The 15,618-nt window shown below is 38.7% G+C and overlaps 2 protein-coding genes across 3 annotated transcripts in view; one reads left to right on the top strand and one right to left on the bottom strand.

Moving 5' to 3' along the window:
• fat3b (FAT atypical cadherin 3b) overlaps nucleotides 1–2,075 on the bottom strand; it is a 305,444-nt gene extending 303,369 nt beyond the window's left edge. The window contains exon 1 of the mRNA XM_061961744.2: nucleotides 1,723–2,075. The gene's annotated coding sequence lies outside the window, so the exon portion shown is untranslated. The remainder of the gene's footprint in view (nucleotides 1–1,722) is intronic.
• An 86-nt stretch (nucleotides 2,076–2,161) lies between these two features.
• The window catches only part of chordc1b (cysteine and histidine-rich domain (CHORD) containing 1b), a 37,438-nt gene continuing 23,981 nt past the window's right edge, over nucleotides 2,162–15,618 (top strand). For both annotated transcript variants that reach the window (XM_061961654.2, XM_061961653.2), the window contains exon 1: nucleotides 2,162–2,360. In XM_061961654.2, coding sequence (XP_061817638.1) covers nucleotides 2,297–2,360 — 64 coding nt within the window. In that variant the 5' untranslated portion in view covers nucleotides 2,162–2,296. The remainder of the gene's footprint in view (nucleotides 2,361–15,618) is intronic.

The following is a 15,618-nucleotide window of genomic DNA, read 5'->3' as shown; positions in this document are numbered from 1 at the left end:
TCCTCCACATCGAGAGGAGCCAGATGAGGTGGTTCGGGCATCTGGTCAGGATGCCACCCGAACGCCTCCCTAGGGAGGTGTTTAGGGCACGTCCAACCGGTAGGAGGCCACGAGGAAGACCCAGGACACGTTGGGAAGACTATGTCTCCCGGCTGGCCTGGGAACGCCTCGGGGTCCCATAGGAAGAGCTGGACGAAGTGGCTGGGGAGAGGGAAGTCTGGGCTTCCCTGCTTAGGCTGCTGCCCCCGCGACCCGACCTCGGATAAGCGGAAGAAGATGGATGGATGGATGGAAATGCTTTAAAATGTAATATCGGGAATTGAAATCAGTTTCAAGAAGTTTTTATTTTTTTTAATTTTAATTTTTTTTTTTTTTTTATTAAATCAACATAAAAAACACAAGATACACTTACAATTAGTGCACCAACCCAAAAAAAACCTCCCTCCCCCATTTACACTCATTCACACTCATTTACACAAACGGGTTGTTTCCTTCTGTTATTAATATTGTGGTTCCTACATTATATATCAATATATATCAATACAGTCTGCAAGGGATACAGTCCGTAAGCCAGTGCCGGCCCAAGCCTCCATGGGGCCCTAAGCAAAATTTGATTTTGGGGCCCTCTATTTCTGCCAATAATATATAAATAATATATAAACTCATTGCGGCTCTGGCAGTGTTGTTTACATGATCCTATTGTCAGCCTGGCATGTCTTTACAAATGACATGTCATTTATAAAGATATGGGGGTGGCCCAGTTAAGAACATAAATAATACCAATGAATGAACGAATGATGTCCAGAGTGCCACATATGGTTCCTAATCTTAAAATGTAGAAAACATTCAGCTACAAGAGTGGCCTGGGGTTGAACAGTCCAAGTGATAAAGCTTTGTATTTACAGTAAAAGTGTCATCTTGTCTCATCAGTCTTGTACATATTAGTCTTTAATTACTAGTTTATATTTTTAGTTAATTGTTCATATTTAATGTTTACTTTGTACAAAGAGAGCGCAGTCTACTGAAGTTAAATTCCATGTGTGTTAAACATAACTGGACAATAAAGCTGATTCTGATTCACTTTATTATTTTTGGTAACAAAAACCTGAAACAGCAATGTGCAAAAATGTTGACCTAAAATTGTGTTTTTGTACAATAATATATCTTTGATCATTTAGAAATCATCAGTCAGACTCGTACATGCAAAAAATAAAAAAATAAAATTTTTTGTTAATTGCTTTTGGGGGCCCCCTGGTGGCCGCGGGGCCCTAAGCAAGCGCTTAGTACGCTTATGCCTTGGGCCGGCTCTGCCGTAAGCACACATGATTGTGCGTGCTACTGGTCCACTAATAGTACTAACCTTTAACAGTTAATTTTACAAATTTTCATTAATTACTAGTTTCTATTCTATTGTTTTACTTTCTTTTTATTCAAGAAAATGTTTTTAATTTATTTATCTTATTTTATTTTATTATTATTTTTAAAAAAAGGACCTTATCTTCACCATACCTGGTTGTCCAAATTAGGCATAATAATGTGTTAATATCCACGACTGTATATATCGGTATCGGTTGATATCGGTATCGGTAAATAAAAAGTTGGACAATATCGGCAAAAAGCCATTATCGGACATCCCTAGATAGGAAGCAAGAAATTAATATTAAGAGGATTCTGCAGCTTAATTAGGCAAACATAGTGGATGTCTCACTTTGGGGGTCCTACCTTTGTGGAATGGCCAAAAAGTGCTTCCATCCTTTAAGCAACAGGATTATTATTTTTTTTAATTTTTTTTTAAAAAGCTGTCGGAAGAAAAAATGAAAAAAGTGCTGTGAATCCACGATCACATCATCCAACCCCGCCAGGAGGCAGCCGTCTGGAGAGCCGCAGCCATCGTCGTTCAACTAAACACCCCCAATTGTCCCGGTTTCCAGTGCACCTGCGTCCTGTCGGCGAAAGGAACGTTCAAGCCGCACTTGGTGACGCTTCGGTCCGATATTCGAGAAGAGTGGACTGAAAAGAGGTTTAGCGCAAGTTTTTTTTTTTTTTTTTTAGGGAGGGGAGGGGAGGGGGGCGTCCAGCATCAGTCGCCGCCGCTGGGACCACTGATGGAGCAGGCGGTGGGCGGGGCCAGAGCCGATCGTTGCCGAGCGAAGCCGAGCGCACCCGGAAGTAAGCGAGGGGCAAGCTTCGTGTGTTAGCGGTGTGTTGAGCGGCGTCTTCTCCTGCTTCTTTAGTGCTTCTTTAGTGCTCCTTGTCACTTTCAGTCCGGGGTTGAAAGTTACTCTCGCCAGCCATAATGTCCGTGTTATGCTACAACAAGGGATGCGGGCAGCGTTTCGATCCGGAGAACAACCCGGACGGTGAGTTGCTAACGTTGCTACGGGCTAACAAGCTAGCTGGTGATTCTGGAATGTTCTACAGGCCAGGTCACGTGGTTCCTGCCAGCTAACGTACTTCTTGTCAAACTTGGTTCAAACTGCCAGCGTCGGTTATTTTACACGCTTGGTCTGTGTTTTAAACTTTGCATTCATGTTGGCAACTTCATACGTTATAGTAGCGTCAATGATAAGTTTGTTGTTATTGTTTTCTTCATTGCATTGAATTGCTTTTCCAACCACTGTGCCGCGGCACACTAGGGTGTAGTGATGGGTTGATGAGGCGTCATGAAGCGTTTCGACACATTGCAAAACTGTATTGATACTGTGTCGATACTGTGTCACTAAAACGACGACATAGTCGACGTCATCGGTTACGTAAATACGTCGACGCCGTTTTTGTGCGTCGGCGCGTCGCATATTTACGCCACACTACTGTCATGGCGGAGCGCAAAGCAGACGATGCGAGCGAGGGGAAAAAAGCACGCCGAAAGTCGTCAAAAGTGTGGGAGTATTTCAATAAACGGCCTAATAATGTTGTTGTATGCACACTGTGTCGAGCGGAAATGGCCTATCATAGCAGCACAACGGCTATGAACGAACATTTGAAAAGAAAACCCCCGACAGCGTTCTTGCCATCACCATCAACAAGTCAATCGTCCGCGTGCGTATACGTTGTCATCATTACACAAAAACATGAATGTGTCATTTGTATCTGCGTTGTAAATTCATAAACTAAAGCACCGTTTCGCTCTGAGAGGCGCGTTTGGCGTGCCTGTTCAGTGTTTACAAAGACGCGCTCCTCTTTAACGCTGTGGAGAGGCGGCGGCGGCGAGCGAGCGGCGAGGCGGGGCGCGCCGGGAGCGACGCCGCAATCGTGCCCAGGTGCGCGATCCGCGCAGTTGGAAGAGAAAAGACTTTGTGTAAAATTAAAAGATTGTAAACCTGGCAAAGCCGTCTGGCGTTCAGTCTGTCGGTCCTGAAAGAACCCCACGGCACAAGACGTGTCACAAACGCTAACGTTAATTAGTTGTGCAAATACCTTTTACAACATTAACAGTTACATATACTATGTACAAACCAACAATTAACTTTCACTTTAATCATACTATCATTGTTGCGTTATTAAGCAAAATAAGCAATACTTTTACTTTTGTTGAAATGTTTACACTGTACACTTTTTTGTATTGGATGTTTAGCTTTATTTTTTGCACATTTTAGCAAATAAGCAATACTTTTACTTTTGTTGAAATGTTTACACTTGTTACAGAATATTTCTGTTTTGCACTTTTTTGTATTGGATGTTTATCTTTATTTTTGCACATTTTAAAGCAAAATAAGCAATACTTTTACTTTTGAAATGCTTATACTATTCCAGAATATTAAGATTTGCACTGGATGTTTACTTTTATATTTGCACATTAAAAAGCAAATAAGCTACTTTTAATTTTGTTAAATGTTAAAAGTTTTAAATGTTTACATTGTTACAGAATATTTTGTCATGTTGTCAATGTTGACTGAGTGGCCATACTTTTTTTTTGTAAATAAAAGCCATGCCTTTTGAAAAAACTGGCCTACATTTATTTTTTCCTCTTCATTTTAAATTAAAAAAAAAATCGGTAAAAGGAAAAATAATCTATAGATTAATCGAAAAAATAATCTATAGATTAACCGATTAATCGAAAAAATAATCTATAGATTAATCGATAGAAAAATAATCGTTAGCTGCAGCCCTACACTAAATACTGACATCTGCTGGACATTAACATACCTGCCAACTACTCCGGTTTTCCCGTAATTCGTACGGTTTTCATCAACCTATTCCGGGTTACGGTTGCAGTGATAAAAAAATACGGTTTTTCATTAATTAAAAAAAAAAAAAAGGGTGAAAACTACGCGAATTGCACCTTGTGCAGACAAGATTTTTCGATCGGACACGGAGGAATTAGCGATGTAAAAGACCACGTTGGGACAAAAAAACACAAGTCTAATGCCGTTGCTAGCGATACAAGTGGAAAACTTTCAACGTTTTTCGTCGCCCAAACAGATTCTTTGGATGTGATAAATGCCGAAGTTTTATTTACGGAGGCAATAATTGAGCATGGATTTCCAATCGCACTGGCTGATCACATGGGACAGTTAAATGTTTGTAATGCAACCTTTAAAAATCATTACGCGGTGATCGCGGTCCCAAAAATAAACTTTTCTTGCATGATAATGTCCAGAAAAATTTGCTTTATATTACTATAGAGTCCTTTTAACGAATGAGTTTGATGGTTTATCACAAACCTTAAATGAAAAAAGTCCTTTGTTCTTCTGCACCATGCATGCGCTTTGGCCTTGCTTCGTGTTTGGTGCGCAATCCTGTCGGCTGTATTTCACAGCACGACATACTGTTAAAAGTGTTTATACTATTTATGCTTTCAAGTCCAAGTTGAAGAAATCTTGTTAAATGTTGACAGCATAACTACCAAAATACAGAAGTATGTCCTTAATATTTTTGCAGTGCTATTTCTGTTGAAAAGTTCAAATGATTACATTAGAGATGTGATGTGCCACTTTTCAAGTGTCTGATGGCTTCAATTAATTTTCATTAATTTTTCATGTTTTGAATTCTTTTGAAAGGCTTACAAAAAAACTACATTTGAATTGTAATTCCATGCTATTGACAGGACTATTAATTTTAATGAAGTTAGCTTACCATGTTTACAGTATGATAATTGTGATAGAAATGTGAATTTTAGGCACAGAATATTTTATACAATTGAACAAGGCAGTAGATTATACAAGCTTGGACAGAAAGTTAATAATGACACCAATTTTTTTTTTAATGGAATTGTTTAGTACTGTTTTACCATTTGTTTACTGTAAAAAGTGTTTATACTTTCAATGAACAAATTGAAGTCTTGTGAAAGGTTGACAGGATAACTGGCATTAACTGTCAAAATAATTTCAAACTATTGAAGTTAGCTTACAGAATAAACATGTCAATCAACCCATATGATTTTTGCTGTAATATTTTTCTTTTGAAAAGTCACTGTGACTGATAGAAAAGTGATGGTTTTAGCAACATTTTAACCTGTCTGAATGCTAATAATCATTTTGCGTCGGGGGGCGAAGCCCTGAACCCTCCACCAGGACTTTGTCCTGGACCTACCGGGGCCTGCGGCCCTTGGACCCTGGCTACTAGGTTTTTCTGATTTCAAAAGTTGGCAGGTATGATAAAAATCCCTACAGGCAACCTATGGACCGACTCAACTGACACTGATTTGATGCCCTAGTACAGGGGTCACCAACCTTTTTGAAAACAAAAACTACTTCTTGGGTACTGATTAATGCGAAGGGTTACCAGTTTGATACACTATTAAATAAATAAATATATTGTCATTTGTAAGTTACACATAAGTGTGATTTAAACAAGAATAGCTAAATAAATAAATGTATATATATAAAAAAAATGGGTATTTCTGTCTGTCATTCCGTCGTACATTTTTTTTTCCTTTTACGGAAGGTTTTTTGTAGAGAATAAATGATGAAAAAAACACTTAATTGAACGGTTTAAAAGAGGAGAAAACATGAAAAAAAAATTAAATAAAATTTTGAAACATAGTTTATCTTCAATTTCGACTCTTTATAATTCAAAATTCAACCGACAAAAGGAAGAGAAAAACTAGCTAATTTGAATCTTTTTGAAAAAATTAAAAACAGAATTTATGGAACATCATTAGTAATTTTTCCTGATTAAGATACATTTTAGAATTTTGATGACATGTTTTAAATTGGTTAAAATTCAATCTGCACTTTGTTACAATATATAACAAATTGGACCAAGCTATATTTCTAACAAAGACAAATCAGTATTTCTTCTAGATTTTCCAGAACAAAAATTTCAAAAGAAATTCAAAATACTTTGAAATAAGATTTAAATTTGATTCTACAGATTTTCTAGATTTGCCAGAATATATTTTTTTAATTTTAATCATAGTAAGTTTGAAGAAATATTTCACAAATATTCTTCGTCGAAAAAACAGAAGCTAAAATATTTATTCTTTACAATAAAAAAAAATAAAAAAAATACTTGAACATTGATTTAAATTGTCAGGAAAGAAGAGGAAGAAATTTAAAAGATAAAAAGGTATATTTGTTTAAAAATCCTAAAATAATTTTTAAGGTTGTATTTTTTCTCTAAAATTGTATTTCTAAAAGTAATAAGAAGCAAAGTAAAAAATAAATGAATTTATTTAAACAAGTGAAGACCCATCCATCCATCCATTTTCTACCGCTTATTCCAAGTGAAGACCAAGTCTTTAAAATATTTTCTTGGATTTTCAAATTCTATTTGAGTTTTGTCTCTTTTAGAATTAAAAATGTCGAGCAAAGCGAGACCAGCTTGCTAGTAAATAAATAAAATTTAAAAAATAGAGGCAGCTCTCTGGTAAGTGCTGCTATTTGAGCTATTTTTAGAACAGGCCAGCGGGCGACTGATCTGGTCCTTACGGGCTACCTGGTGACCGCGGGCACCGCGTTGGTGACCCCTGCCCTAGTATATACAATAATATAAACCAAGTCATTTAGGATTATTTCATATCTTCATTTAAATAAAAATATACTTTTATCTTTTTTAGATACAGTCAATAAATAATGTGAACATGTATCATAATATGGAAATCTAAGAGAACGTGTTGTGGATGATTGTGGACTGGGTATTTTTTTTTATTTTATTTTTTACACATTTTTATAAAAAAAAAAAAAAAAAAGTTTTTCCGACGTATTACATTTTAGACGATTTCTCTTCTTAGTTATTATTTCTCCGGCTGTAGAAAAGAGCCGCTCACAGGGCACAGAGGAGGCGTCAGTGCGACACAGTTGGCGTATCGGTCACGTGACCAAAACAGCTCATGATGGGTCACGTGACTTTCTAAAAGCGGTACGCGCACCGACACAGGGTTTTGCTCTATGAGCTCGACGCATGCGTCGATGCATCGGTGTTGCCGGACCCATCACTACTAGTGTGCCGTGAAATACAGTCCGGTGTGCCGTGGGAGATTATGTAATTTCACCTGGTTGGGTTAAATTTGATATAATAATAATAATATTTTGCTTGTTATTTTGCAACGTTTTCTTTATTTAAAATTATTTTTTTTGTAATTTTGCATTGTTTTCTTTGTCATTTTGCAACATTTTCTTTGACGTTTTGCAACCTTCTCTTTATTTTGCAACATTTTCTTTGGCATTTTGCAAGGTGTTGCATGTCATTTTGCAACGTTTTCTTTGTCATTTTGCAATATTTTCCTTGTTATTTTGCAACGTTTTCCTTGTTATTTTGCAACGTTTTCTTCATTTTGCAACATTTTTCTTATTCTGCAAGGTTTTCTTTATTCTGCAATATTTTGATTGTTATTTTGCAACGTTTTCTTTTATTTTAGATTTTTGTTTTGTAATTTTGAATTGTTTTCTTTGTCATTTTGCAACCTTTTCTTTATTTTGCAACATTTTCTTTGACATTTTGCAACCTTTTCTTTATTTTGCAACGTTTTTTTATTTTGCAACATTTTCTTTGTCAATTTGCAATATTTTCCTTGTTATTTTGCAACGTTTTCCTTGTTATTTTGCAACGTTTTCTTCATTTTGCAACATTTTTCTTATCCTGCAAGGTTTTCTTTATTCTGCAATATTTTGATTATTTTGCAACGTTTTCTTTTATTTTAGATTTTTTTTTTGTAATTTTGAATTGTTTTCTTTGTCATTTTGCAACCTTTTCTTTATTTTGCAACCTTTTTTTATTTTGCAACATTTTCTTTGTCATTTTGCAATGTGTTGCATATCATTTTGTAATGTTTTCTTTTATTTTAGATTTTTTTTTTGTAATTTTGAATTGTTTTCTTTGTCATTTTGCAACCTTTTCTTTATTTTGCAACATTTTCTTTGACATTTTGCAACCTTTTCTTTATTTTGCAACCTTTTTTTATTTTGCAACATTTTCTTTGTCATTTTGCAATGTGTTGCATATCATTTTGCAATGTTTTCTTTGTCATTTTGCAACATTTTCCTTGTTATTTTGCAACGTTTTCCTTGTTATTGTTAAAGTTAAAGTACCAATGACTGTCACACACACACTAGGTGTGGCGAAATTGTTCTCTGCATTTGACCCATCGCCCTTGTTCACCCCCTGGGAGGTGAGGAGAGCAGTGAGCAGCAGCGGTGGCTGCACCCAAGAATAATATTTGGTGATTTAACCCCCAATTCCAACCCTTGATGCTGAGTGCCAAGCAGGGAGGTAATGGATCCCATTTTTATAGTCTTTGGTTTGACTCGGCCGGGGTTTGAACTCACAACCTACCGATCTCAGGGCGGACACTTTTTGCAACGTTTTCTTCATTTTGCCACATTTTTCTTATTTTGCAAAGTTTTCTTAATTTTTGCAATATTTTGCTTGTTATTTTGCAACGTTTTCTTTGTCATTTTGCAATGTGTTGCATATCATTTTGCAATGTTTTCTTTGTCATTTTGTAACATTTTCCTTGTTATTTTGCAACGTTTTCCTTGTTATTGTTAAAGTTAAAGTACCAATGACTGTCACACACACACTAGGTGTGGCGAAATTGTTCTCTGCATTTGACCCATCACCCTTGTTCACCCCCTGGGAGGTGAGGGGAGCAGTGAGCAGCAGCGGTGGCCGCGCCCGGGAATATTTTTTGGTGATTTAACCCCCAATTCCAACCCTTGATGCTGAGTGCCAAGCAGGGAGGTAATGGATCCCATTTTTATAGTCTTTGGTGTGACTCGGCCGGGGTTTGAACTCACAACCTACCGATCTCAGGGCGGACACTTTTAGCAACGTTTTCTTCATTTTGCCACATTTTTCTTATTTTGCAAAGTTTTCTTAATTTTTGCAATATTTTGCTTGTTATTTTGCAACGTTTTCTTTGTCATTTTGCAATGTGTTGCATATCATTTTGTAATGTTTTCTTTGTCATTTTGCAACATTTTCCTTGTTATTTTGCAATGTTTTCCTTGTTATTGTTAAAGTTAAAGTACCAATAACTGTCACACACACACTAGGTGTGGCGAAATTGTTCTCTGCATTTGACCCATCACCCTTGTTCACCCCCTGGGAGGTGAGGGGAGCAGTGAGCAGCAGCGGTGGCCGCGCCCGGGAATAATATTTGGTGATTTAACCCCCAATTCCAACCCTTGATGCTGAGTGCCAAGCAGGGAGGTAATGGATCCCATTTTTATAGTCTTTGGTGTGACTCGGCCGGGGTTTGAACTCACAACCTACCGATCTCAGGGCGGACACTTTTTGTAACGTTTTCTTCATTTTGCATCATTTTTCTTATTTTGCAAAGTTTTCTTAATTTTTGCAATATTTTGCTTGTTATTTTGCAACGTTTTCTTTATTTTACATTTTCTTTGTTATTTTGCATTGTGGCCCTGCGATGAGGTGGCGACTTGTCCAGGGTGTAACCCGCCTTTCGCCCGAATGCAGCTGAGATAGGCTCCAGCATCCTCTGCGACCCCAAAAAGGACAAGCGGTAGAAAATGGATGGATGGATGGGTTAAAAATATTTTTTGCACACAAGTAATTATAATCCGTAAATAATGTGCTGCTGTTGAGTGTCTGTATCAATCAATCAATCAATCAATGTTTATTTATATAGTCAAGGCCCGTGAATGAATGATCTATGGGCCCCGGGATGATATTTGATTAGTATTAGAACCGGCCCGCAGGCCACAGGCGCCTGCTGCTGTTTTGCACACACCAATACTCCATCAGTGTTGGCGCTAGGAATTTTCAAAACGGGGTCCCAGTCATAAAAATAGTGTCCAACAGTACATATTTGGGGTCCCACTGTTTTGTAACCGTTTTGAAAACAAATGATAAATGTATATATTATCCTGTTATATCTCCCATTGTATATTGTGTTTTGGAAAAAGGTTGTCTTATTAAAAAATAATACAAAAGAAAACACATTTTTATTTTATTTTCATGGATCTAAACTTTACCGCTGACGGCATTTTTTTCTATATCTTTATTGTAATTTTGTTTTTATTACGTGTCGCAAATAAGCGTCTGTTCCTGTCTTTCTCGCCATTTCCGGGTCTAAGTTGGATGTCAAAGTTGACCAACATGTCGGTTTATGTCCATAACTTTCTACTATCCAGGTGAGAGGCGTGATTTATAATCTCGAATTAACTTTCACCAACTCTGAGGCGATGCAGCAGCTCAATATGTCAATATAGCAGCATAAGCTAGTTATCTCTCCTTGAAATTAGTTTGTCTGCGTTAGCACTTATGATAACAATATCACTAATTGTGTGAATGCTCCAAAGCATTCACACATATGGTTTTCTACAGCAAAATTCCTCTATTTATTATTCCTCTACTTCTTCTCCAGATTTTGCCGCGCTCTACCTTCCACATTTGTCTCCCCCGTTCAACCCGTTCCAACTTCAAACTGTTCAGCCTATTCGGGACTCGCGGGCTTTCCCTGGAAAAAGTCCAAAAATTCCCAGATTTCCCAGAATTCCAGGTTTTGCAGGACATTTTTCCCCATTCAAAATGAATTAGCCATTTTTCAAACTTCCACCGTTTCCACATTTTTCAACCGATTCAAACCATTCTACCTTCAACACATTCCACCATCCTGGAAATTTAAACTATCTTTTTTTCCAAGTTCAAAAAAATTCCAGGGTTTTCCAGAATTCCTGTTTTTCCAAAGCCCTATTTCCACCCTTTTTTCTGGCGACGGCTCCTTCCACGTTTTTCAACGCATTTCAACCCTTCCACCGTCCAAACATTCCTCTTACTCATGACAAAAAACTAAATTGTTTTTCGAACTGGAAAAAAATCCCGAAATTCCAGGAATTCCGTAACACCATTTCTCAAGTCAACATATTACTACTAAGGCTGCAGCTAACGATTATTTTTCTATCGATTAATCTATAGATTATTTTTTTCGATTAATCGGTTAATCTATAGATTATTTTTTCGATTAATCTATAGATTATTTTTCCTTTTACCGATTATTTTTTTTATTTAAAATGAAGATGAAAAAATAAATGTAGGCCAGTTTTTTCAAACGGCATGACTTTTATTTACAAAAAAAAAAGTATGGCCACTCAGTCAACATTGACAACAACATGACAAAATATTCTGTAACAATGTAAACATTTAAAACTTAACATTTAACAAAATTAAAAGTAGCTTATTTGCTTTTTAATGTGCAAATATAAAAGTAAACATCCAGTGTAAATCTGAATATTCTGCAATAGTATAAACCTATCTACCTTTAAGGACAAAACACCACAAGATTAACATGCTGTAAAAAATCAATCAATTATCAATCCCATAATTTACAATTATTAATTAGGCTATCAAACTCTTAACCATTAAACAAGTGCCAGAACATGGACACATCTTTTACCTTTAAGTTAAAACAGATTTTAAATAAATTGTCTCAACATAAATGCACCAAGATACATATAAAATACATTTAAACCCAGAAACACAATAGATAAATGCAGCAGAAAACCCAATATGCAAATACATAAATACCTAACCAATTAACCACCTATTTAGATACAAATCCATATTCAATATAAATATATTATTAATTTAGCAGTGAAACACTCAATCTTAAACGCTGTCTACTGGTAGAAAAATGCCCCTTTTTCTATGCCCTCACCAGCAGCCAATGATCCAACACACTTAAATCCAACACTTTAAGTTGAGCGACTTCACCCTCCTGATGAAGCAAACTGCTCCAACATTTATCAAACTAAGAATATCAACACTTCCTTACTAAACAACAGTTACATAAAACACCGTGTGTATTTAGCCTCCAGACTAAGCACGCTACATGCACACAACTCCCCCGCACCCCCCATCTCACCAGCGCAACAGGTGCGCCACACCCACAAAGAGAACTAAAGTGCAATCTTACCGGCTGTCTGTTCAGCTTTTGGTTTTGGTACACTTTTGGCACAACTCTGGGTTATCTGTAATGACGAGACAGCTGTTCGCCGCTACAACATTATAAGGCCGTTTATTGAAATACTCCCACACTTTTGACGACTTTTGGCGTGCTTTTTTCCCCTCGTTCGCACCGCTCGCATCGTCTGCTTTGCGCTACGCCATGACGGTAGTAAATATGCGACGCGTCGACGTATTTACGTAACCGATGACGTCGACTCCGTCGACGCGTTGTTTGAGCCTTAATTACTACTTCAACATTTCTCTACCGATTTGAAATATTCCAACACCAACCATCTCATCTCATTCAGACCATTCAAGTGTTTTACCATTTAAAAAAAAATTCCCGCTTTTCCCGAAATTCCAACATTTTTTGGAAATTCCCATTGAAATCAATGCGACATTCTTCAAATTTCCACAACTCCCACATTTTTCATCTGATTCAAACTGTTCCAATTTCAAAAATATTCAGCCTGTTTGGGAATTGTGTGCTCTACTTCAACATCCATCCATCCATCCATCTTCTTCCGCTTATCCAAGGTCGGGTCGCGGGGGCAGCAGCTTAAGCAGGGAAGCCCAGACTTCCCTCTCCCCAGCCACTTCGTCCAGCTCCTCCCGGGGGATCCCGAGGCGTTCCCAGGCCAGCCGGGAGACATAGTCTTCCCAGTGTGTCCTGGGTCTTCCCCGTGGCCTCCTACCGGTCGGACGTGCCCGAAACACCTTCCTAGGGAGGCGTTCGGGTGGCATCCTGACCAGATGCCCGAACCACCTCATCTGGCTCCTCTCGATGTGGAGGAGCAGCGGCTTTACTTTGAGTTCCTCCCGGATGACAGAGCTTCTCACCCTATCTCTAAGGGAGAGCCCCGCCACTCGGCGGAGGAAACTCATTTCGGCCGCTTGTATCCGTGATCTTGTCCTTTCGGTCATGACCCAAAGCTCATGACCATAGGTGAGGATGGGAACGTAGATTGACCGGTAAATCGAGAGCTTTGCCTTCCGGCTCAGCTCCTCCTTAACCACAACGGATCGATACAGCGTCCGCATTACTGAAGACGCCGCACCGATCCGCCTGTCGATCTCACGATCCACTCTTCCCCCACTCGTGAACAAGACTCCGAGGTACTTGAACTCCTCCACTTGGGGCAAGATCTCCTCCCCAACCCGGAGATGGCACTCCACCCTTTTCCGGGACTCGGACTTGGAGGTGCTGATTCCCATCCCAGTCGCTTCACACTCGGCTGCAAACCGATCCAGTGAGAGCTGAAGATCTTGGCCGGAGGAAGCCATCAGGACCACATCATCTGCAAATAGCAGAGACCTAATCCTGCAGCCACCAAACCAGATCCCCTCAACGCCCTGACTGCGCCTAGAAATTCTGTCCATAAAGGTTATGAACAGAATCGGTGACAAAGGGCAGCCTTGGCGGAGTCCAACCCTCACTGGAAACGTGTCCGACTTACTGCCGGCAATGCGGACCAAGCTCTGACACTGATCATACAGGGAGCGAACTGCCACAATAAGACAGTCCGTTACCCCATACTCTCTGAGCACTCCCCACAGGACTTCCCGGGGTACACGGTCGAATGCCTTCTCCAAGTCCACAAAGCACATGTAGACTGGTTGGGCAAACTCCCATGCACCCTGAAGGACCCTGCCGAGAGTATAGAGCTGGTCCACAGTTCCACGACCAGGACGAAAACCACACTGTTCCTCCTGAATCCGAGGTTCGACTATCCGGCGTAGCCTCCTCTCCAGTACACCTGAATAGACCTTACCGGGAAGGCTGAGGAGTGTGATCCCACGATAGTTGGAACACACCCTCCGGTTCCCCTTCTTAAAGAGAGGAACCACCACCCCGGTCTGCCAATCCAGAGGTACCGCCCCCGATGTCCACGCGAATTTTAAATTATCATAATAATTAATTTAAAATGACCATATTTAATTATTAAAATAATTGCTTGTTTATCAACAACTTTAGCATTTTATTCATTACATTTTGAAGCTCTCAGAAGTCAAGTTATGTTATATTCCTTAATATTTATTTATGCAAGTTTGAAGTATCAATTATCCAAACATAGTTTTGTTTGCTTATTTTCAGGATGTATATATATATATATATATATATATATGTATATGTATATGTATGAAATACTTGACTTGGTGAATTCTAGCTGTAAATATAGTCCTCCCCTCTTAACCACGCCCCCCACCCCCACCTCCCGAAATCGGAGGTCTCAAGGTTGGCAAGTATGGGACGGCTCCTTCCACGTTTTTCAATGCATTTCAACCGTTCCACCGTCCAAACATTCCTCTTACTCAGGACAAAAAAATAAATTGTTTTTCGAACTGGAAAAAATCCCGAAATTCCAGGAATTCCGTAACACCATTTCTCAATTCAACATGTTACTACTTCAACATTTCTCTACCGATTTGAAATATTCCAACACCAACCATATCAACTCATTCAGACCATTCAAGTGTTTTACCATTTAAAAAAAAAAAAATTCCCGCTTTTCCCGAAATTCCAACATTTTTTGGAAATTTTCATTGAAATCAATGCGACATTCTTCAAATTTCTACAACTCCCACATTTTTCATCTGATTCAAACTGTTCCAATTTCAAAAATATTCAGCCTGTTTGGGAATTGTGTGCTCTACACTCTTAGAAATAAAAGTGCTAAGTAGAACCATATATGGTACTTCGGCTCGTCCTCATAGGAGAACCCTTTTTGGCTCCAGGTAGAACCTTTTTATAAAGGTTCCACCTGGAACCCTTTTGGAGGGTTCTACCTAGAACTGTGTGTGTAAGGTTCCACCCAGAACCCCCCCATGAGAGGTTCTACAAAGAACCCACGCAGGGAGTTCCACTAAGAACCCTTTCGTATTTCAAGGGTTTCATCTAGAACCCACACAGGGAGTTCCACTAAGAACCCTTTTGTATTTCAAGACTTTCATCTAGAACCCACGCAGGGAGTTCCACTAAGAACCCTTTCGTATTTCAAGGGTTTCATCTAGAACCCACACAGGGAGTTCCACTAAGAACCTTTTTGTATTTCAAGACTTTCATCTAGAACCCACGCAGGGAGTTCCACTAAGAACCCTTTCGTATTTCAAGGGTTTCATCTAGAACCCACACAGGGAGTTCCACTAAGAACCCTTTCGTTTGTCAAGGGTTTCATCTAGAACCTATGCAGGGAGTTCCACTAAGAACCCTTTCATGTTTCAAGGGTTTCATCTAGAACTCACACAGGGAGTTCCACAAAGAAC

The sequence above is a fragment of the Nerophis lumbriciformis genome, linkage group LG09, assembly GCF_033978685.3.
Source record: "Nerophis lumbriciformis linkage group LG09, RoL_Nlum_v2.1, whole genome shotgun sequence".
Taxonomy (NCBI): domain Eukaryota; kingdom Metazoa; phylum Chordata; class Actinopteri; order Syngnathiformes; family Syngnathidae; genus Nerophis; species Nerophis lumbriciformis.
The sequence above is the reverse complement of the archived record's forward strand: the minus strand, read 5'-3'. Positions and strand labels throughout refer to the sequence as shown.